The sequence below is a fragment of the Musca autumnalis genome, unplaced genomic scaffold (genome assembly GCF_047663935.1).
Source record: "Musca autumnalis isolate F117 unplaced genomic scaffold, ASM4766393v1 scaffold_1, whole genome shotgun sequence".
NCBI lineage: Eukaryota > Metazoa > Arthropoda > Insecta > Diptera > Muscidae > Musca > Musca autumnalis.
The window spans coordinates 237,419,030-237,443,061 of NW_027411644.1; the positions used below are offsets into that span (position 1 = coordinate 237,419,030).

General features: G+C 35.5%; 1 protein-coding gene across 3 annotated transcripts in view; it reads right to left on the minus strand.

Annotated features, from left to right (window-relative positions):
* Positions 1-24,032, minus strand: part of Cht5 (Chitinase 5) — a 46,983-nt gene that overhangs the window by 15,034 nt on the left and 7,917 nt on the right. Inside the window, exons 1-4 of one of the 3 annotated variants that reach the window (XM_073960601.1) lie at positions 12,695-12,889; positions 2,796-3,426; positions 2,121-2,736; positions 1,777-1,938 (exon numbers count right to left, since the gene is read on the minus strand). In XM_073960601.1, coding sequence (XP_073816702.1) covers positions 1,777-1,938; positions 2,121-2,736; positions 2,796-3,259 — 1,242 coding nt within the window. In that variant the 5' untranslated portion in view covers positions 3,260-3,426; positions 12,695-12,889. Of the gene's footprint in view, positions 1-1,776; positions 1,939-2,120; positions 2,737-2,795; positions 3,427-12,611; positions 12,890-24,032 lie in introns of those variants that run through there. The other 2 variants (XM_073960602.1, XM_073960600.1) reach the window with 2 other exon arrangements.

Here is a 24,032-nt window from a genome sequence, read left to right on the forward strand (position 1 = left end):
GAATATTTTTGAGGGACAATTGGAGCAATAAACGTGGATTTTTTAAAGAATATTTTTGAGGGACAATTGGAGCAATAAACGTGGATTTTTTAAAGAATATTTTTGAGGGACAATTGGAGCAATAAACGTGGATTTTTTAAAGAATATTTTTGAGGGACAATTGGAGCAATAAACGTGGATTTTTTAAAGAATATTTTTGAGGGACAATTGGAGCAATAAACGTGGATTTTTTAAAGAATATTTTTGAGGGACAATTGGAGCAATAAACGTGGATTTTTTAAAGAATATTTTTGAGGGACAATTGGAGTAATAAACGTGGATTTTTTAATGAATATTTTTGAGGGACAATTGGAGCAATAAACGTAGATTTTTTTAAAGAATATTTTTTGAGGGACAATTGGAGTAATAAACGTGGATTTTTTAATGAATATTTTTGAGGGACAATTGGAGCAATAAACGTGGATTTTTTAAAGAATATTTTTTTGAGGGACAATTGGAGTAATAAACGTGGATTTTTTAATGAATATTTTTGAGGGACAATTGGAGCAATAAACGTGGATTTTTTAAAGAATATTTTTTTGAGGGACAATTGGAGTAATAAACGTGGATTTTTTAATGAATATTTTTGAGGGACAATTGGAGCAATAAACGTGGATTTTTTAAAGAATATTTTTTTGAGGGACAATTGGAGTAATAAACGTGGATTTTTTAATGAATATTTTTGAGGGACAATTGGAGCAATAAACGTGGATTTTTTAAAGAATATTTTTTTGAGGGACAATTGGAGTAATAAACGTGGATTTTTTAATGAATATTTTTGAGGGACAATTGGAGCAATAAACGTGGATTTTTTAAAGAATATTTTTTTGAGGGACAATTGGAGTAATAAACGTGGATTTTTTAATGAATAGTTTTGAGGGACAATTGGAGCAATAGACGTGGATTTTTTTAAGAATTTTTTTTTGAGGGACAATTGGAGTAATAAACGTGGATTTTTTAATGAATATTTTTGAGGGACAATTGGAGCAATAAACGTGGATTTTTTAAAGAATATTTTTTGAGGGACAATTGGAGCAATAAACGTGGATTTTTTAAAGAATATTTTTGGGGGACAATTGGAGCAATAAACGTGGATTTTTTAAAGAATATTTTTGAGGGACAATTGGAGCAATAAACGTGGATTTTTTAAAGAATATTGTTGGGGGACAATTTGAGCAATAAACGTGGATTTTTTAAAGAATATTTTTGGGGGACAATTGGAGCAATAAACGTGGATTTTTTAAAGAATATTTTTTGAGGGACAATTGGAGCAATAAACGTGGATTTTTTAAAGAATATTTTTGAGCAAAAAATTCGAATATCATGTCAAGAGCTTTTCTGTTTATTGAAGACCCATTTCTCAGTTTTTTTAATGAAATACCAGTCCAAGTGGGTAGCCTCGGAAAGGTCCTTGACAAAACAAACAATATCCGCTTTTAGAAAAGAAGACGAACAAAACTGAGCTGTAATGAAAAATAAAAACCCAATTGAAGGTTTTCCGAGGATCGAGGTGTACCGCAAATGTTTGCAAAATAATTTGTATGACTTACTATCGGTTATAGTCCACTTTTTGTACGAGGCCTGAATTGCACGTGCTAAGATTTTTAAAACAATTTACATACAAAAAAAACTACATTTCTAAATTTACCCCGACAAACAAACTGATCGAACTATTATTCAATATTTGAATTTCACTCGTGTGCTTAGAAATCACATTTCTTCAGGGTTGTCTCTTACCTTTGTTGGTTTTGTTGTTGGTGCTGATGTTGGCAGTGGTGTCATTGTTGTGGGTCTTTTTGTTGTGGCGGGTTTTGGTCGACGCGTTGTTGTTGCCTCTGGCACTGTCAGACTGCCTTCATCAGGATTTGGTGGCGTTGCTGGTGGTTTGGCCCATTCGGGCTGTAAGAAAATAGAAAAGCAGAAAAAAAAACGCAAATTGAAAACAAACAAAGCAGCAACCAAAGCAAATCAAAATAATGTTATAAATAAAAATCACACATAGACAAACAATAAGAACAAAAAAAATTATATTTATTTGGCACCTGCTCACATCTTGTGACACATAATATGTGACAACTTACCCTAGGCGTTGTTTCGCGTGTAGGTTCCGGCACACGATAATTTCTCATATTTTCGTATAAAATATGCATGAGGCCATTGGGACGTCCACACAAACCATGGAAATCATCCATGTCAATGGCCCAAGTCATGGCACCGGCATAGCCCTTTTGTTTGATCCAATCCATTTTGATTTGTACCGAGGCTTCATTTTCATAGCCCACCCATTGTGTGTCGCGATATGTATAGGGTACCATGCCATCCTTATCCCATTCAACGGTCCAGCCATTGGCTTTATCCTTAACTTCGGTACAGATTTCATAATAGGCCAAGAAACCACTGGCATTTGTGAAGGGACCAGGGGCACCACCGCCAGCTTCCTTATTAATATAGGTACCCATGTTGTAGTTTTTGTTCGAGGCACTCAGTGTAAATGTACGGCCATAGAAGGGAATGCCAACTACCAATTTGTTGGCGGGGCAACCCATTTCCTCCCACAAGGCAAGACCATCGTTGACATTTAACTTTTCATAGGCATACTGATCGTGTTTACGTTTATACAAGGGGCTATGGGTATCGGCAAAGCCGGCCCAGTTGCCACGCAAATCATAGGTCATGGCGTGGATGGCATCCAAGGCTCTGAAAAAAAACAAAATTTGTCAGAAATTTTCCAGTTTTTTAAGGATTTTCTAACTTACTCGCACAACTCCGGCACATGATAACCCTCCTGCAAACGGAACTTAGCCACCGGCACAGCCATTGTTATCTCCCAACCACGACCCTCTCTATCGAATGCCCTGCGCAATTCTTGTACAAAATACAAAAATTTATCCTTATCACTATAGCTGCCACCACGATCTGTTGCTCCTGGGTATTCCCAATCCAAATCGAAACCATCGAAATCATATTTCTTCATGAAATTAACCACGCTGCGTATGAAACGTAAACGATTTTCACGAACCGCTACCATTCGTGAATATTTCGAACCACCTTCAGCCCAACCTCCAACAGCAATTTGTAGCTTCAAATTTGGATGTGTATTACGCAGCTGTGTAAAATTGCGGAAGCCATTTTGATCGACATCTATTTCAGGATCTATGACCAAAACTTCCCATGTCTTGTCATCAACACCAATAAATGAATACACCAAATGTGTGCACATATCCGCCGGAATATCTTCAATGCCATAGCGGCCCAAGCCAGGTCGATAAACAGCCCAATTACTGAAATAGCAAACAATGCGAGCTTTTTGTTCGGTAGCTTCCACTGCCGTTCGACTGGACAGTGCAACTCCCACCAATACAAGGAGTGTTACGATGAGGCTTTTGGCTGGAAAATTAAAATAGGCAATGGGAGATTATTAGAAAACAGAAAAATAAAACTTAATTTTGATATATTAAATCTCAACAAGAAATTAATAGACAATTTATCGCCAGAAATAAGACTCATTTTTGATTTCAATTTCAGCTCAATCTGCGAAATGGAAAACGATTTGTAAGTTTTTATACCCTTCAGCACTATAAGTTAAATAATAATTAGGGGTATGAAAAAAAGCAAAAAAGTTCTATTATGCATATTCCAAAGAAAAAATCCAAATCGTAGATGGTCAAACAAGAGAGATGTAGCAGTAGGCGCTAACAAAGGATCGCCTATTCTAAGCAAACGACCGCAAGAACAGTGCTTGGATAAGAAAAACCCTCTACCAAAAAACCCATGGTACGATAAGAAGTGTCATGCTGCTACTAAAGAGAATGCTGAAGCGGTATTTTCCTCAGAAAAAAGAAATAGAAAAGTGCGAGTGTGAAGAAATTGAGAGAAATAGAAACGGAAAAGTGCGAGCATGGAAACCTGGTCACTGATGTAGAAAGTGTACTGAATAAACTGAAAGACATTTTTGTACATTAATTGATACGCTATCCATAATTAAAATAGAGAAGTACCTCCCCTAGCAACGTAATTGAGCTACAACGATTGCGTACGTCTCTGTAGTGGACCGATATAGCCCACATTTGAACCTGATCTATGGACCAATCGGTGCGCTCCATTTTAGTGAAAAATGTTGAACTTTTGTGAGGAAAGTACCCGAGAGTCTTAAGGTGTGACCCTCACTTGTAAATTTCAGATCGATTTTATTTTTAAAAATTTGTTTGCCCGTTTTATGACCACAAAACGTCAGTTTTACTAGACTAGACTAGATCCTAATGTTCTTAATAAACCCACAAAAATATATGATTATCGGTTAATCAGTTTTCGAACTAGAGTTGGCACAGCAAAGCGCTTTTACAAAAAAAGCGTTTCGTAGACGGGCATTTGTCACAAAACCGCAAAATATTTTTTAACAAAAAAATTCAGACGCTAGATTAAGACGTGCTCTTTCAGATAAAAAACAAATTCTACCAAAAAAGGTTTGGTAGTTTTCTTGGAAAAAAATCATGAAAAATGTTTTTTTTTTAGGCTAACAAGTAGGGGTCACCTATATTGACAATTCTTGGTAAAGAAGTGTTGTGACCCCTAAGAACCTTAAATGTCAAATTACAGCTAGTTCAGTTAAAAATTGTGGCTTAAATCCTAACAAATTCGAAAATCGGGAGGTGCCCTTATATGCACGCAGAAAAATTTATGTTAGAAATATGTTTGGATCCAAACAAATATATGTTTGGGACCGGTTGCAAACAAATATATGTTTGCAACATTTTGTAACATATCTCAACTTGATATGTTTGGGTAAAACATATTTTTTATGTTGGAACATTTTTTTCATGGGTGGAGAGAGGATGTTTGTCAACGAGAGTAACAACAGTGCTCGCGGCTGTGGAATGCTGTTTTATAATGAAGAGTTGTGTGTATTGTATAATAGAAGACGTAGAAGCGAAGAAGGGGGCTTTGGTGGCATGTATGCGTCAAACTCGTGTGTTTCTTGTTTTGTTGTTGTTAACCAACTTAGCAGGAGAAGAAGAAAAGAAGAAATGATATGAATTATATTTTGTTTCTTTCCTCAGTGTTTTAGATGCCTTTGTAGAGTCGAGACGGTAAAGTGAGTGAATAAATCAGTGTTTTGTGTTTTCTTAAAAATTGTGCTTTTTAGTAAATTAAATGCCCAGTACATTTTATAATTGAATCGGAAAGTTGAATGGAATTATTTTATAGGACAAGGAAGAAATCGCATTTAATATTGGTAATTACATACATACTTATGTATATTTGAAATATGGCATATCCATATTTATTTATTACATTACATAATCATTTGATTCTAGATGCCGATTCCCCGCTGATGATTTCAACTATGAGGACAATTTGTTTTATTTCACAACTAAGGAGATGCGTTCAACTACGTTTCTATATATTTTTCCTTTTTAAAAGTGTCACTATTTACAAATTATTTCAATCAGTTTTTCTTTTATTAAATTGTGTTATGTATTTCTTTGGAATTTTGTATGTACATACCTATGTGTCTGTTGTTGTTGTGCCTTTCAATAAACAACCTCAACATTTGTGTGTATACTATAGAGATAGCCAGTGAGTTCTTACTGAGAGCAAGTGAGCACACATTTCAAAGTGTTTTACATTGAATTTTACGCTCCCTTGCTCTCAGTAAGCGCCTACTGGTGCATGTGTTTGTTTTTTTGTGCGTTTTGGGGTTGTATTTTTTTGCACCCAAACATATAAAGTGTTTGCACCCAAACATAAAATTGTTTGCACCCAAAGATATATATGTTTGCACCCAAATATATATTTGTTTCCACCCAAACACATATTTGTTTGCAGACCCAAACATATATTTTGTTTGGGACACATCGACTGTGGGGCGGCTTCGCTATCCTCTAGCTTATTTCCTCTTTCAAATGCAAGTTGTTTTTTTACAAAGTTGAATTTTTTGTTCAAATCTTTGTATGGCTTTCATGACAAACGCTTAGCGTAGCCTTTGAAAGTTATGAGTTTGGTTCTGAACACTAACACGCCGCACAGTGGATCCACTTGTATGGAGAAAGTGGCCAAAAATATTTAGAGTGCAAAAATCAAGCCAATGCTCAGGTTACAGCTTTGTGCTGCTGCGAAGAGTGTTTTAAGAAACCACGAGCATGACATTGTCCCCCCTCTGGAGGGAGTACACAGTAAGAATTGTTTTATGCTGTTAATACAAAATGACATGAACAAATGTCCCGACTATCTTATGATGCAAAAATAGGCTTGGGGAAACAAAACAATCTCCAAAACAACATAAAATCTAACCAATTTAGCGGATTAAAAAAATCAATATTTTTGTCTGAAAATTGGTAAAATCTTAAATATAGATCTTATCGCATTCTTCCTGGAAGACACGTACCGCCAACGTAAGACTAATTTGGAAGAAGATTTCTTCATCTTGTCACTGATGCCATTTATCTTAATGTACGTGGTCAGATAACAGAGTTTTACGCTAATATATCCATATAAACCCTATTCTAGGGCAGCTTTAGTCAGCGACCCACCATTTATAGTCTGGCACTAGATGGCAGCTGATTTTAATACTGAATAATCTTAAACCCATGACCTACTTTGAAAAATTATTCCCGAGGTGGGCACTGGTGGGCATCATGACTAAAACCTTAGGTCAAATTTAAGTATATGATCGAATTGACATTACAAAATACACTAAGAAAATATGCAGCTAACTAGAATTCCACAACACGCGAAAACACTATTTTTTAATGAAAATTAAGCTATTACCTCCTCCTTCAAAATCCACTATAATATTTTGCTCTACGTATTAGTTTCGCGATATTTTGAATACATTTACTTGCACTTAAAACATAGGTTGTACCCACAACAAAAAATATTAGTCAAATGTTCCGACTTTTGAAGCTATTCTTAAGAAGATCGCGTTCGAATGAAACAAAAACTAATATATTTTTAAAAAGGCCCATGTCATAGCTGTCGGAGTTGCCAGATGTTGTACCAAAATTTTGACATTAATTTTTTTATTTTTGGCCAATGGGTGGATCCACTGTGCGCCGTGACAACACTTTTTTCCATGAGTTTTTCAAGGACGTGGGTTCGAACCCAGCCTGGCTCAAGCTGATTTTTATTTTTATTTGAAAATTTTGCCTATTAGGCGAAGGTCATTTTTTATTAATTTTTTAATTAATTTCTCGTTAGAGACGAGCTTACTGACCAAGATGCTTTTTGAAAAAGGAAAGCCGACGATACGAACCCACACAATCACCACTGTGTGACATGCATGTTTCGCCTTTGGTTTAGGAAGGCTCCTCAGACACATCGACTGTGGGGCGGCTTCGCTATCCTCTAGCTTATTTCCTCTTTTTTTTTTTGTTTTTTATACCCTCAGCCTTTAGGCTATGAAGGGTATATACACTTTCATACGGGCAAAATGTGCCTCATCGAAATAATGGTTTTAGACCCCAAGTATGTTTGGACGAAATGTGTTTCAGACAATTTGGAGTCGATTGAGCAATGTCCGTCCGTCTGTCTGTCTGTCTGGCGATAACTCTCGAATGGAGCAACCGATTTGGTTCAAAATTTGGCTTTCGTAATATTTTGCCCAAATTTAGTTTAAGTTCGAAGATTGGTTATATCGGTCCAGTCGTTCCGGTACCTCCCCCACAAAAGTTCGAAAATGTTCGGAAAATTTGTGCGCACGATAACTCTTGAAAGGAGTAACCGATTTGGCCCACACTTTGTACATCGTGAAAGTTCTACCAGACTTAGATGAAGTTTAAATATGGACTCAATCGGTCCACTCCTTCGAGTACCTCCCACACAAAATTTTTGGAAAGTTCAGTTTAGGACCATCTCTCGAATCGCTTTGATTTTTGCTTTAGCAACCTGTATTCACTGCCCTCCATACGCCGGTATAAGTTTCATCAGGGGCAAGTCCATACTTCCTGAGAAAATAGCCTGAAAGTTCCAAAAAACCCCTATGACACCGTGTGAGGTGGTTGGAGCGAACGATAACTCTCGAACGGTTCTGCCGATTCGATCCAAAATTTGGCCTTAGTAATATTTTGTCCAAACATAGTCTTAGTTCGAAGATAAGCCATATCGGTCCACTACTTCAGGTACCTCCCCCACAAAAGTTCAAAAATGTTCGGACAAATTGTTCGTAGGGTAACTCTTGAAGGGAGTGGCCGAATTGGTCCATACTTTACACATCCTAATATATCTACCAGATATATATATCAGTTTCAAATATGGACTATATTTGTTCACTCCGTCGGGTTCCTCCCACAAACATTTTTGGATAAATTGACTTTAAGACCTGCTCTCGGATCACTTTGATTTTTGTTGAAGCAATCTGCATTCGCTGCCTCAATTACGACAATATTCGCTCAATTACGAAAATATTCGCTAAAATGGTACTCTAAATATTGTCGAAACTCAGTTTAAAAAAGCCCTATCTATCGATATCCCCCCAAATTTTTGCGCTTTAATCCTATCTATATTGTTTTGAAAACCGCCTTAAATACGTAAGTTTTTTTGAAAAAAAAAAAGTATTTCAATCCACAGAGGCTGAGGGTATATCTCTGTCGGCAATGTCGACTGGTACTTTTTTATTTAAGGACAGTTTAGGATCTGTTCGAAGATCCTTCACACAGGGTGAGGGTATATCTCTTTCGGCAAAGCCGACTGATACTTTTTTACTTGTTTCTTAATGTTTCCCTTTGGAAGAGTATTCGCTGAAATATATTCCACAACTATGTGGTCTGTTCAACAAATAGTTTCTACTAGTTTAGGGCTAGAATATTGCAAAATACAGCAAGGCCAAGTACCTAATCGTTTCCGAGATAAAGGCCCGATAAATGGAAAAAAATTTACTTTTATTTAAACTCGGTTGTAGGAGCAGGGTTGTATCCCCAAAACTGGGAAATAAGAATAAAGAGTCTTATGCTAAGTTTACATTTACGAAATCCACTCGATTTCATCTGTCAAATCCATAGGTTAAACGTCAAATGAAATCCAATGCATTTCAGATAAGATTTCATTTGACGTTTGAGCTATGGAATTGACAGATGAAATCGAGTGGATTTCGTAAATGTAAACATAGCATTATCAAATCATAAGAAAACGTGTCCTCTCCCCGAAATAGTGTCAAATTGTCGTGCTTGAAGACATTTCTAGAAACCTAATACAGTATGAACAAATAAGTGAGAGATAAATGTTGTGATGTTCGTAATTTGTCGGAATATGTATGTCCCCAGAATTTAAAATTTATATCAACAATTAAATTTAGATAATTTTCCCACAATCGTCAATGGTCAATTTCACGCGTCAAATATTATTAAAAAAATATTATCAGACCATTTTTCAAAATAATTGGCATTTTCTTGACCAAACCTCCTACTTGGTGCAAAAATTTGTCAGTGATAAAATATAACTGTGATAGAGCTGACAAACTATCGATATTCCCAACATTACATATTTTCGATATTTTATTTCAAAAAATCGATAGCTATCGATATTATCGTTAATTTGTCATCACCATTAATTTGGAAATACAAATGGCAGAAAAGTCAATGCTTCCGTTGATATTTTGCACAAGTATTTCGCAGAACTAAAAAGGAGGAAAAAAGAATTGCTTTTATTTATTAAAAAGACACACAAATACAATTTACTTTTTCGAAAAAATTGTACGTGTGACTACGGACTTACTACTTTCTGACATCCACAAAACAGAAAAAACCGCGTAATTCCTATTCATTTCAATAGATTTAAAGTTAGGGGTTTTTAATCCGATAATATCGATATACAAAACTATCTGTCGATATTGAATTTTTAAAAAAAAGTTCGATACTATCGATAGTGACATCGATTTTTTTCCAGCTCTAAACTGTGACCTCTGGGGTGATTATGGTTAACCTACGGATCTTCTAAAAAATCGGATAAAAAAATAGTTTTGGTCCATTTCACTCTCATAAATATTTCACGACCCCACCTCCATATATATAAAATTTCGTCATATGTCGTCAAGATATGGATTTTGATATACCACATAACTTTTATGTATTATAATTTCTTGAGGTTTGTTGGGAAATCCAGTTCCCGGATCAGATCGATCATTCCAGTTCCTTTTCCCAAAAGGAACTAGTTCCTTAATATAGTTTCGTAGTTCTGAGATAGACATATAGTGTTTCATCGTTTTTTATTTTTGGTTCCAAATAGTTCCGAGACCGAAATAGTTCAACAGTAATTTCTCTTTCATCGTTCTCTTTGTTTTCTTCATTCGAAATTGTTCCTAGACCGAAATGTATTCATGGTTTGGTGGTTGACTTGACATAAAAATAAATGCAGCTATATGAACAAGATGAACTATATAAACACATGAGCTGGATATGGTTCCAATAGCTCCTTGTCCGGAATAGTTCCTTGGAACTAGTTCGTTCGGGAACTACACAACTCTAGTAATTTGGGCCCTATAATATAGCCAATAACAAAATCTCACCCGATTTTCAAAAATTTTTGTAAGATTCGTTACTGTAGCCACAAAAACGAACTGGTAAAGTTTTTTTTTATCAATTGCCTGGTCCATAAAACCGTCCTTTAGAGCATTTTAGTGAAAATTAACCTTTGATCCCGAAGATCGCTCTGGCGGCACTGGTTAATGTTAACCGATCGACAAAAAATTACATACATACGGATTTTAAATGAAATGGATTAAAAATAACAGGTAAAAACATCGTTTTTTTGCCACCCTAATTAACCTTTTGGGAAAAGTATCTATTGGGCGAAGTAAACTAATAATACTTTTAACGAAGAAAGAAACTTATATTTAAATGTAATATATTGTAATGTTCACGCCCTTGTTAACAAACATATGTATATTTGTGTATTTCTTTAAATAAATATGTATGTATGTTTCGACAATAATAAAAACGATCTTTCACAAATACATAGTAATTAAAATGGTGTGATGAAATGCAGCCGTAAAATGTATACATAAATTCCGACACACATACATACTTCCTATATTCGTGTTATAATTTGTCGTACATTTGTAAAAGAATAATACTAGAACATTTGGTGACATCGAGTGAAATTTAAGTTGAACTTATTCTATTCGTGTTTGCAATTAATTATTTCGATTATTAAAATAAAAAATATATACTGTATATCATACATATGTTTATATGTATATTATGTATGATAGGGTGTGTTTAAAATTTTAGTGATCTATGGTATTTTATATTTCATTTAACAGAAATTTATTAACATTAAATGCCCATAATGAAAATAAAACAATGTCGAAATACAAAATGGCAAAGCAAACAAAAATGTTATTGAATTATTTAACTAAATTAGTTAAGTTTTTTGATTGAGGAATTGGATAAAGTCCAAATAATTGTAAAGGAAATTATTAATAATTAGTGCTAGTTTTTAGGAAAACCGATAGCACAAGACAAATGTTGGTAAAATAAAAACGAGCCAAGAAATTTGACTGACTGATTTTTTTATTCTCGTGTCATGGGTGACGTAGGGCATGGAAGATACCAAGGAACGGAAGATACCAGTCTCCACAGTGAAACATCTATCAATCATATGATGCTGATAGACTTTACAGCTGCCAAAAACATGGTAGTTAGCAGTACCAGATTTACTCATCTCTATGTTCATAAGGCCACCTGGCTGTCTCCAGATCAAAGGTCAAGTAATCAAATTGATGATGTTGTGAAGATGGAAGACATTCATCGGACATGTTGGATGTACGATCGTTCAAAGGCGCAAACATTGATTCGGACCACTATCTTGTTGCAGCAAAGGTACGCACCCGCTTAAACGTAGCAAACAAAGTACGAACAGACACAACACGAAAGTTAGACATCGATAAGCTGCAATCACAACAGATAGCCACAGCATATTCCACTCAACTAGCCCAATTGCTTAATCAAAGCACTCCTCATCCCGATAACATATCAGCGCAATGGCAAATCATTGCCCACTCCATGCAAACAGCCGCAAAATCCATACTTGGATACCAGAGACCACCACCAAGGAATCCATGGTATGATCAGGAGTGTCGTGCTGCCACCGAAGAGAAAAATGCGGCATATAGGGCTACTTTACAATCCGTAGCAACGCGTAGCGCACGAGAGAAATATCGGGAGAAATGGAGAGAAGAGAAACGTCTTTTCCTCAGGAAAAAGAGAGAGATGGAAAAGCGGCAGTGTGAAAAATTCGAGATGTACAGGAGCCAGAATGAAGTCCGAAAATTCTACCAATGAGTCAAGCATCAAACTGATGGTTTTGGTATAGGCACATCCTCCTATAGAGACCAGCAAGGTAATTTGGTAACTGATATAGAGAGTGTACTCAGGATATGGAAAGAACTCAGAACTGTTGGTATCCAATAGCAGGGAAGACGACGAAGATACCACAGTCCCAATCCCAGAAGATGGCATTGAATGTATACCGCCCAGCCAAGATGAGGTAAAGACAGCAAGCAGCCCGCTGCGTTCAAAGGTATTCCAAGCCATGTCTGAATTTGGTATCCCCGCAAAGCTCATACACAAACAACATACCTCCTTATAGCTCCAACAAAAAACCAAATAACAATAGAAATTCAATTCAAAAATCGTCAAACGAATAAAAATCGTGAAGTTACCGGGTTCGGGCACGTTGTGATTATTTTGAACATCGTCGAACTGCGTCTACCGCGTATTTTTATTTGTTTTTAAATTCCACAAAAAATTATTCATAAAAACACTCAAAGTTGTGCCAAAACAAAAATCACTTCTAATTACGATAAACAACAAAATACAGCTGATCTGCTTGCACAAACTGTCATATTATCGGTGTTGCCAGATCGGAATTAAATTGAATCAGTGTGGTGGTGTTCATTACTATTCTACACTGAAAGAAATCACTTTGCATTAATCCAAAATGAGTTTGGGTAATCCACCGCCAGGTGGCGGAACACCTCTTAGAGGCAACCGTATTCAAATTATTCAAAATGAAAATATCAACTTAAATAAAAAAATAGAAGAACTTAATGATATTATAAAAAATATGCAAATCGAACTAATTCAACTAAGAGAAGAAAATGTTGAACTGAGAAACGCTGTGTGTCAATATATTAGCACAGATGAAGAAATTCCAACAGAAAAACAAAACTGTTCCGCAGATTTGCAATTAACAGAAAACAAAAAAACAAATGTCGTCTTCGAAACCGACGAAGAAGAATTAGAACGTGAAACTAACTGGATACTCAACAAGTCCAAAAAGAATAAAAATAAAAACAAAGATTCTAAAAAAGTACTTAATCCACCAAACCAAGAAACACCAGTGTCTACAATAACTGAAAATTTAACACAAACTACCAAAACTAAACAACAAAAACCTCCTCCAATCAATATTGTGGGGATAACAACATATAATGAAATCAAAAACATATTAAAATCAGCAAATATTCAAAACTTTAAACTTTTATTCCTAAATAATAATGTGTGGAAAGTGAATACTGATGATTCTGATAATTACAGATCACTTTCTTCTTACTTAAATAATTCCAATATAGAATGGTATACATATGAAAATAAAATTGATAGACCTCATAAAATAATGGTTCGTGGTCTGCATCACACATGTCCAAAAGAAGACATTATGGATGACTTAAAGGCACAAGGCTTTCATCCTTTAGATGCCACTAATATAATAAAAAAAGAAAAATCAGACAATGGTTATAAATATAAAAAGTTGCCGTTATTCAGAGTGACATTCTCAAACATTGATAGCATAAATGACATTAACAAAATTGAATTTATTAACGAGATTGGAGTAAAAATAGAACCATTAAAACGTACCACAAATCTCATTCCACAGTGTAAGAGGTGTCAAGGCTTCAACCACACGAAGCAATACTGCAAACGAGAACCTAGATGTGTTAAATGTGCAGGTAAACATCTGACTAATGAATGCGAAAACCAAGTAGTCGAATTGCCAAAATGTGTTAACTGTTTGGGAAATCACCCAGCAAATTATAGAGGATGTGAAGTTGCAAAAGAGCTTCAGAAAATCAGAGAAAAATCACGCCCTACAGTACCACAAATGAAAGAACAGAAAACAAATCCCAGCACAATAATTCAAAATAAAACAAAACAACCTCTACCAAAACAAACTTCCTTCTCAAATAATAATATCGAATCAGTCAAAACTAATTCGCAAAGAAAAACATATGCATCAGTTACAAACGATCATCATCAAAACATGTTAACAGAACTCCTAAAGAGTATTGAAAAAATAAATCAAAGACTCGATATGCAAAACGAGTTAAACAATAAAATTTTCCAAAAACTTAATCAATTTACCTAAAATATGCCTTTCCTCAGAGTATCAACATGGAACTGTAATGGTCTTGTTAAGCACCTAGATGATATAGAATTATTTCTACATACAGAAAAAATTGATATATTACTTATATCTGAGAGCCACCTCACCAATACATCTTTTGTAAATATAAAAGGATATACGCTCTACCATTCTGTTCATCCCTCACAAAGAGCTCGTGGAGGAGCGACAGTCATAATCAAAAGTAGTTTACAACACTATGAAGATCTTAAAATAGAAACAGACATTTTTCAAATTGCCTCGGTTGTGGTTCACATGAACTCCAATAATGCTTTTAAAATTGCAGCATTATATTCTCCACCGAGACACTCAATTAAAGAATCAGACTATACTGAGATGATCAAAACCTTAGAAGATCACTTCATACTTGGAGGAGACTTCAATGCCAAAAATAAGCTATGGGGATCAAGACTAACTAACCCAAAAGGCTATGAATTATTCAAATCTATAAAACGAAACCAGTGCCGAGTAATATCTGGAAATGAGCCTACATATTGGCCAACAAATACAAACCTTATACCGGATTTAATTGATTTTTTCATTGTAAAAAATTTACCCGAATCATATCTACATATTGAAAACTATATAGGATTGTCTTCGGATCATTCACCACTCATCTTAACTGTAGGAGACTATATAATCACAAAACCAATACCTGCTACATTAACCTCTAAGAAAACTAACTGGGAACTATTCAGATCATTACTTGATGAAAATATAACACTAAATACGTCTCTTAAATCTAGAAATGATATTGATGACGATCTAGAAAGCTTCATTCAATCTATTCAGCAGGCCTGTTGGCAAAGCACTACGGGAAACACCGGACAAACGGCAAATTACAAAAACTACCCAAAATCGATAAGAGAAAAGTTATCAGCTAAACGCAAAGCAAGGAGGATTTGGCAAAAACACAGAACTACAGAAAACAAGAGAAGACTCAATCAATTGACTATAGAGCTCAAGAGGTTAATTAAAAATGAAGACAATAAAAATATGTCAGATTATTTGAAGAGCCTGTCTACATCTAAAGAAGGCGATTACAGTCTGTGGAAAGCTACTAAACATATTAACCAAGTTAAACCAAAAATACCTCCAATTAAAAATCCCCACGGAACTTGGATCAGAACGGATCAAGACAAAGCAGAACTTTTTGCTAAGCATTTTGAAAACACATTTAGCCCATTACCAGTGCAAACATCGGAGGAAAATACTACACCTGTCAATAAAATAGACTCGCACCCTTTAAAAACGGTAACAGTTAGTGAATTGAAAACAGTAATCAATAAAGATCTGTCCAATAAAAAGGCTCCAGGATACGATTTAATTACCACGGAAATAGTAAAGAAATTTACAGAAAAGGCTATCAGAAAATTACTATACATTATAAATGCATGCTTCAGACTGAGACATGTGCCATTACAGTGGAAAGTTGCGGAAATAATCGTCGTAGAGAAACCTGGTAAGCCACCAAATGACTTGAAATCTTATAGGCCAATATCCTTGCTTCCAATAATGTCCAAAATATTTGAGAAACTTCTTGCTACCAGATTCAAGAAAATAGCTGAAATCAGAACCTTAATACCTACACATCAATTTGGTTTTCGAGAAAAACATTCTACAATTGAACAAGTGCACAGAATAACAAATATGGCGCAAACAGCGATTGATAAGAAAGAAGTAGTATCTGCAGTTTTTCTGGATATAAGCCAAGCCTTTGATAAGGTATGGCATAAAGGCCTGTTATTTAAACTTCACAAATATTTACCTACAGAAATGTTTGAAATATTAAAATCTTACTTGGAAGAACGTTTCTTTAGAGTGAAAGTTGAATATGAGTACTCTTCACTAAAACCAATAAGAGCAGGTGTGCCTCAAGGGAGTGTCCTTGGGCCACTCTTATACCTTATATATACATCCGATATGCCAATATCACCAGAGTCTACATTCGGTACTTTTGCTGATGATACAGCTATATTAGCTAGTGGTAAAACAGAAGAAATCGCAACAGATAAACTAAAAACTGCTCTTTATGGAGTAGTAACATGGACAAAAAAGTGGAGACTTAAATTAAATGAAAGTAAATCAATTCATATGCTTTTTACTAATAAAAATAACCCACGCACACCACCAATTCTCATAAACAACATCAAAATTCCATATGCTAACACAGCAAAATACCTGGGAATGACTCTTGATACAAAGATTAAGTGGAAAGAGCACGTGAAGAAAAAAGTGCAGGAAATTAAACTGAAATTAAATCAACTAAATTGGATCTTCTCAACAAAATCAAACATTACTATAACCAATAAGCTACTTGTATATAAACAAATTATTAAACCCATATGGACATATGGTATACAGTTATGGGGATGTGCAAATCAACCCGAAATCCAAAAGATACAAAAAATACAAAATAAAATCCTACGATCTATAGTAAAAGCTCCATGGTACGTACGAAATTCCGATCTACACAGAGATCTTCGTATAAACTTAGTCGCAGACGAAATTAAACTACAAGCTCAGAAGTATACTATCAAACTTCTTCACCACACAAACACAGATATGACAGGCATCTATCATAATCACATTAACAGAAACGGCAGAAGGCTAAGAAGAATAACTCCAATGGATTTAGTCAATTAAGTCTTGAAAGCTATCTATCACCTTTAGAGTGTAATTACTGAATTACTAACTCACATAATCCTCACAATTATACTAATCATGTATTGTAAATTAATGAAATATTGCTTGATGAGTTTTTTCTAACTCAGTTGTAATAAAGTGAAATAAAAAAAAAAAAAAAAAAAAAGCTCATCCGGCTTTGTAAAATGGCATTAACTGACACGAGGTCCTCAGTTAAAATAGGAAAGAACCTCTCCGAAGAGTTTGGTACCAAAAGAGGTTTCAGACAAGGAGACAGCCTTTCGTGTGATCTCTTCAACATCCTGCTGGAAAAGGTATACGAGAGGCAAACGTCAAAAGAAGTGGCACAATCTACACCAATAGCCACATGTTACATGCTTATGCTGATGATATAGACATCATGGGCCGATCAGTAAAAGAAGTAACTGATACCTTTATGAAGGTCGAAGGAGAATCTGCTAAAGTGGGTCTGGCGGTAAACGGTGAGAAGACCAAGTTGATGGTGTCGACGCGCAATGCGTCCATTGAGCTCGGACCGACTGTGGAAGTTGGTTCCTATAATATTGAGGTAGTAAAAGACTTCGTCTACCGCGGCACCTCCGTAAACACAACAAACGAAATCAGTTGTGAAATAAAAAGAAGAATTGTATTGGCCAACAGATGCTACTTTGGTTTAAGTAAGCAATTTAAAAACAAACAACATCTCGTCAAACAAAAATAACGCTCTACAAAACACTGATACTACCCGTGCTGATGTATGGCTCCGAAGCCTGGGTACTTGCGCAAGCAGACATGGCAGTGCTTGGTGTGTTTGAGAGAAAAATTCTTCGAAAGATCTACGGATCAATCTGCTTTGAAGGTGAATATCGACGTCGAATGAACCACGAGCTGTATCTGCATACAACGACATCAATATTGTTAAACGTGTCGAGATGCAACGATTGCATTGGCTAGGCCATATCATAAGAAAGAGCGATGATGAACCCGCTAAAAAGGCGTATAAATACGGACCGCTAGGCAGGCCAAGGAATAGATGGCGCAAACAAGTGGATGATGAGATGAAAAGCGCGTATTCCAGAGTGCGAAGCAACAAATATAGATAAATGGAGATCTTTTCTTAGTTCGGCCTATGGAACGAATGTTCTGTAATGGGCCAGCTAAGTAAGTAAGTAAGTATTTTTATTGTAGAGAACATTTTCCTCAGAAATGAGGAATTGTTTAAAATTTGGAAGCAAAGTGACACAAAAGCTAAGAAAGAGGAAGACATTTTAAACTATGTACTAGTATTACAAAACAGTTGTGAAACCAGACCGTCTAAGGAATATTTAAAGTACTTAGGAGAACAAATAAGAGTTTTTTGCGACAAATTGAACAACAAATGGAAGAAAGTCATAGATATATTAAGAAATTTTAAGATCAAAATTCACAGTGGCTTGTTTCTGATATAATATTCAAAAAATAAAAAACAGAATGCAAAATACCAAGCTGCCCCAAGGCGGACGCCCGCGTGTCTTGTTTTCAGAAATGTCTACTCGAAGTAAGAGAAGGGAAGCGGTCAAACTTTCCACCTCAAAAGATCACGAAACTAATTTACTAGTGAAAGCAGCTTGTGTTTCTGCTAAGAAAACGGGGAAAACAAATCTGGCTTATGTTCTCAAAGAAACGACGGAAAGTCCTACAAGACCTTCAAAGATAAGGAAGCTGAGCGCTAATTCAACTGTCCCTGTTAAACTTTCTGCAGCATATTTTCTCGAAAATAATTTTTCAAAACGTCAGTACTGTAATGTTCCTATGGAAAATAAGGAAAGAAATTGTAATATATTCCCATCTTATAAACTTCTGCTTGCAGAGAAGAACTTATGCAGACCCAACAATGTAGAATTCGTGAAAATGTGGCCGAAGTTCCTTTTCAAAATCTATTAGATCATACTGCAGCAAGAATAGTTGAAATACAAAAGGATGTGATTTTAGTTGCAATAAATACCGATAAGTGCAAGTCAATTTCTGCAGAGTTAATATTGAGCTATGGATTTGATAGTAGTACTGGGCAAGCTCACTATAAACAGGGGTTTACCGATCCAAATACAAACGATTCAAGCCTTTTGGCAACATCTCTTATACCACTGAGACTCATAGACTCTAACCGACCGTTATGATCAAATATAACACCTCAATCTGCACGATTTTCTAGACCCATAAAACTGGAATTTGTGAAAGAAACCAGAGAAGTTATTTTAAAGGAAAATGCATTTTTGAACGAAGAAATTGAAAAGTTGACGCAATAACAATCGAAATAAAATTTCGATTATTTCTTACTGTAATTGACGGAAAGGTTTTAAATGCCTTAACTGGTACTAATTCAAATCTTGCATGTCCTATATATGGTGCCACATCAAGTGATTTCAAGAAAATTAAAGACTACAGTTTTGAAAAATTTTGGCCGAAAGAAAACAGTCTTAAACATGGCATAAGCCCACTTCACTGCCGTATAATATTTTTCGAATTTTTATTGCTTTTGGGATATAAGTGTGAAATAAAAAAATGACAAATTAGAGGACAAAAAGATAAAGAAAATGTTTTTTTTTAAGGAACACGGTGCTCTTGAATCAAATTTAAATGGAAGGTGCTTACACCTGGGAAGTTTTTGCGGATTCTGAAACTACAACGTTCATAGATAAAAAAAATCAAAAAACAAAAAAATCGCCCGAGCGCTTTTTAAATAAATCGCGATTCCAGTTGACATTTTTAGGGGTTGTTTAGGTTTTTGCGATTTTGCAAAGTCCGCAAGTCGAATCAAACTGGGAATAAAGAAAAAGTTGTGGCTATCAAAATTCTCTCTAGGACATTAGGAACAATACTAATTGTCCATCCCATAGAAATTCGGGACATCGCAGCGATAACACTAAAAGCAATGGAAAGAGTCCTCTCCCAAACTGCGGTTAAACAGATGGACCAGAGTTAGGTGGAAGAACAGGTCTGAGAATTTCTTCAGGAGAAACAAAAATCTGTCTCCTACTGCAGGATTATAACACAATATTTCAGGCGGGAATCCTAGCGATTACAGGGTATCTGAATTGACACTAAATATTGGGTTTGGGATAAAGGGGATATGTTTTTCCCCCACATATATGAGATTTCCCACCACAAGCGGAAAAAGACTCAATGAAAGCAAATTGAAGTGGGTCATCTATAAAAAGGAAGGGAAGGGAAACTAATTTTAAGACCAAAAAGGCCTTTTTAAAAAGTGAGACCATAGGGGCATTTTTAAAAGGGCCACAATGGCAAAAGATTTAAAAGAAAAATATATAAAATATACCATAAAGACTTTATAGAAGTAAGACCAAAAGAGCTTTCGATAAAGGTAACAATGGCAACAAAAAGACCATAGGGTCTATTTGGGTAAATAGTATATTATGTGAATAAATAATATAGGCATTCGAAAAAGGACAATATATAGGAAACAAAGACACATAAGGACAATAAATAACACTGTGTGTAATTTTTTGTGTCATGGAAAATTAACCACATTCTGACACCGCAGCGTGATAGAAGACGAAAAATAAGAAGACACGTGTCTTGGCGTTTTTCCCTGTTACTTCAAATTTCACGGTTATGGGCCCCCAAAGACCTGAGGCCTTGATGTCAACAAGGACCATTTTGTCAGGCTCATATCTTCTAAACTGCTAAGAATTTTGGTTTACTCGTGGAGGCAAAGTTGTAGCTCTCATCTTAAAGAATAATAATTGTGAAGACATAAAATCCATTCAACCTTATCTTCAAGGTCAAAATCGTTAAGGTCAAGTTTCCGTTATAATTTTTTCTCAGATTTTGGCCTATAGATATCAAACCGATCAAAATTGAATCAAACAACCAACTACAAAAATGTTCCTTAGGTCTCAATAAACGACTTTTTGGAACATACGAACCCTGTAGAAATGGTTCTTAAAGGCCAAAATAGCTAAACAAATGCAATATATATTTTCTTTTTTCGGTTTCTGCTCCAAAGAAATTAAACCATTCGAAATTCAAGAAAACATTCAACTACAATAATGTAGCGAATATATCAGTATACAACTTTGTGGAACATCAGAGTCCACTACGAACTGTTCTTAAAGGTCAAAATAGCAAACAACTTTAGAAAATATTCGATTTTTATACTTTTTTCTCCGATTCTGGTCCATAGATCCCGAACCGTTCAAAATTCAAGAATACAAGCAACTACAAAAATGTACCTAAGATCTCAGTTAACAACTTCCTAGAACATTTGAACATTCTAGGAGCGGCCCTTTAAGCTCCAAATTCCATTAGTTTTACTCATTCTTTCCTGGTCAGGTCCGTAACTAACAAACCTTTCAAATTTTCTAGAGTGTTGAACAGTTTGTTATTTCCAGACCTGAGCATTAACCATAATATAATTGTTAGTGAATTTTGAACATGAAGGACCGTTCCTAGAATGTTCATATGTATGTTCTAGGAAGTTGTTAACTGAGATCTTAGGTACATTTTGGTAGTTGCTTGTATTCTTGAATTTTGAACGGTTCGGTATCTATGGACCAGAATCTGAGAAAAAAGTATAAAAATCGAATATTTTCTAAAGTTTTTTGCTATTTTGACCTTTAAGAACAGTTCGTAGTGGACTCTGATGTTTCACAAAGTTGTATACTGATATATTCGCTATATTATTGTGGTTGAATGTTTTCTTGAATTTTGAATGGTTTAATTTCTATGGAGCAGAAACCGAAAAAAGAACATAAAAATTGCATTTATTTTGCTATTTTGACCTTTAAGAATCGTTTCTACAGGGTTCGTATGTTCTAGAAAGTTGTTTATTGAGATCTAAGGAACATTTTTGTAGTTGGTTGTTTGATTCAATTTTGATCGGTTTGATATCTGTAGGCCAAAATCTGAGAAAAAATTATAACGGAAACTTGACCTTAACGATTTTGACCTTGAAGATAAGGTTGAATGAATTTTATGTCTTCACAATTATTATTCTTTAAGATGAGAGCTACAACTTTGCCTCCACGAGTAAACCAAAATTCTTAATGGTTTAGAAGATATGAGCCTGACAAAATCGTTCTTTTTGACATCAAGGCCTGAGGTCTTTGGGGCCCATAACCGCGAAATTCGAAGTAACAGGGAAAAACGCCGAGACACGTGTCTTCTTACTTTTCGTCTTCTATCACGCTGCGGTGTCAGAGTGTGGTTAATTTTTTTCGTGTCGCACAGTGTAATTTTAAAGGGTCTTCTGCGGCATTCAGAGGAAAGAAAAAAGAAAAAATATATATAAAGAAATTCAAAGACCCATAGGGTCAAATTAAAGACCAAAAGGGCAAGTTTGAAAAAAGTAAAATAGAGACCATAGGGGCACATAGAAAAAAATTACATGTATACAAAGGAGTTAAAAGACCAAGTTCAAAGACCCTTGGGGGCAAAATCAAAGACCCGTAGGGGCAAACTCAAATACCCGTAGGGACAAAATCAAAGACCCTTGGGGCAAAAGAAAGAAAAAAATAATGGTGAAAAGACCCTTGAAGACAAAACACATATTGGAATCAAAAGCCATAGGGGCTAAATTCAAAGACCATAGGGGTACATAGGTATAATGTACAAAATATTATAAAAGAAAAAGAGGACCATAATCGTCTCAAGTAAAAGAACCAAAGGGACCAAAAAAGCACTCACAAAAAGTAAAACGAAAAGAGAACAAGTAAAAACGGCGTTAAATTCGGCCGGGCCGAACTTGTTATACCCTCCACCACAAGTTGTATTGAAGTAAAATGGAATAATTATTTTCCTTTCATGTATGAAGAAGACTTAATACTAAATTTCAGCAATTTCGGTAAAACAATGTGAGGCACCATTCTATGGGGGCTATTTCAAAACGTCGATCTATACCGACAAATTTCTGACGGAAAGTTTTTAGGCTCAAAGAAGATTAAATACTAAATTTTCTATATTTCGGTAAGAGAATGTGGCTAAAACTTAAAAAATACCGAAAATCAAGAAGTACGCTTCTATGGGGATATAGGAAGACGTGGACCTATACTGATAATACCCTTCTGGAATATTTTATAACTCTTGGAAGACGAAATAACGAATTTCAGCCATTTCGGTTGGATATTGACGTCACAATCATCAGTATTACGAAAATCGGGAGGTACCGTTTTATGGGGGCTATATCGAAACGTGGACCTATACCGACGAATTTTAGTCAGAAATGGGGCAATATGAAAGCGTGGACCTGTACAGACATATTTCTGGCGAACAGTTTTATATCACATTGAAGACTAAATTCCAAATTTCAGCCATTTTGGTGGAATGTTGAAGACACAACCTTCAAAATACGAAAAATCGGGAGGTACCTTTCCATGGGGGCTATATGAAGGCGTGGACCTATACCGACAAATTTAAGGGGGAAGTTTGAGTACCCCCAACAAAGTCTAAATACCAAATTTCAGGCATTTCGGTGGAATATTGAGGCCACAACGTTCAAAATACCGAAAATCGGGAGGTACCGTTCTATGGGGGCTATATGAAGGCATAGACCGATACCGACAAAGTTCTGGGGGAAGTTTTATACCACCAACGTAGATTAAGTACCAAATTTCAGCCATTTCGGTGTGATAATGAAGCTAAAACCTTCAAAATACCGAAAATAGGGAGGTACCTTTCTATGGGGGCTATATGAAGGTGTGGACCGATACCGACAAAATTCTGGGGGAAAGTTTCATACCCCTAAAGAAGACTACGTACCAAATTTCAGCCATTTTGGTAGGATAATGAAGCTAAAACCTTAAAAATACCGAAAATCGGGAGGTACCGTTCTATGGGGGCTATATGAAGGTGTGGACCGATACCGACAAAATTCTAAGGGAAAGTTTTATGCCCCTAAATAAGACTACGTACCAAATTTCAGCCATTTTGGTAGGATAATGAAGCTAAAACCT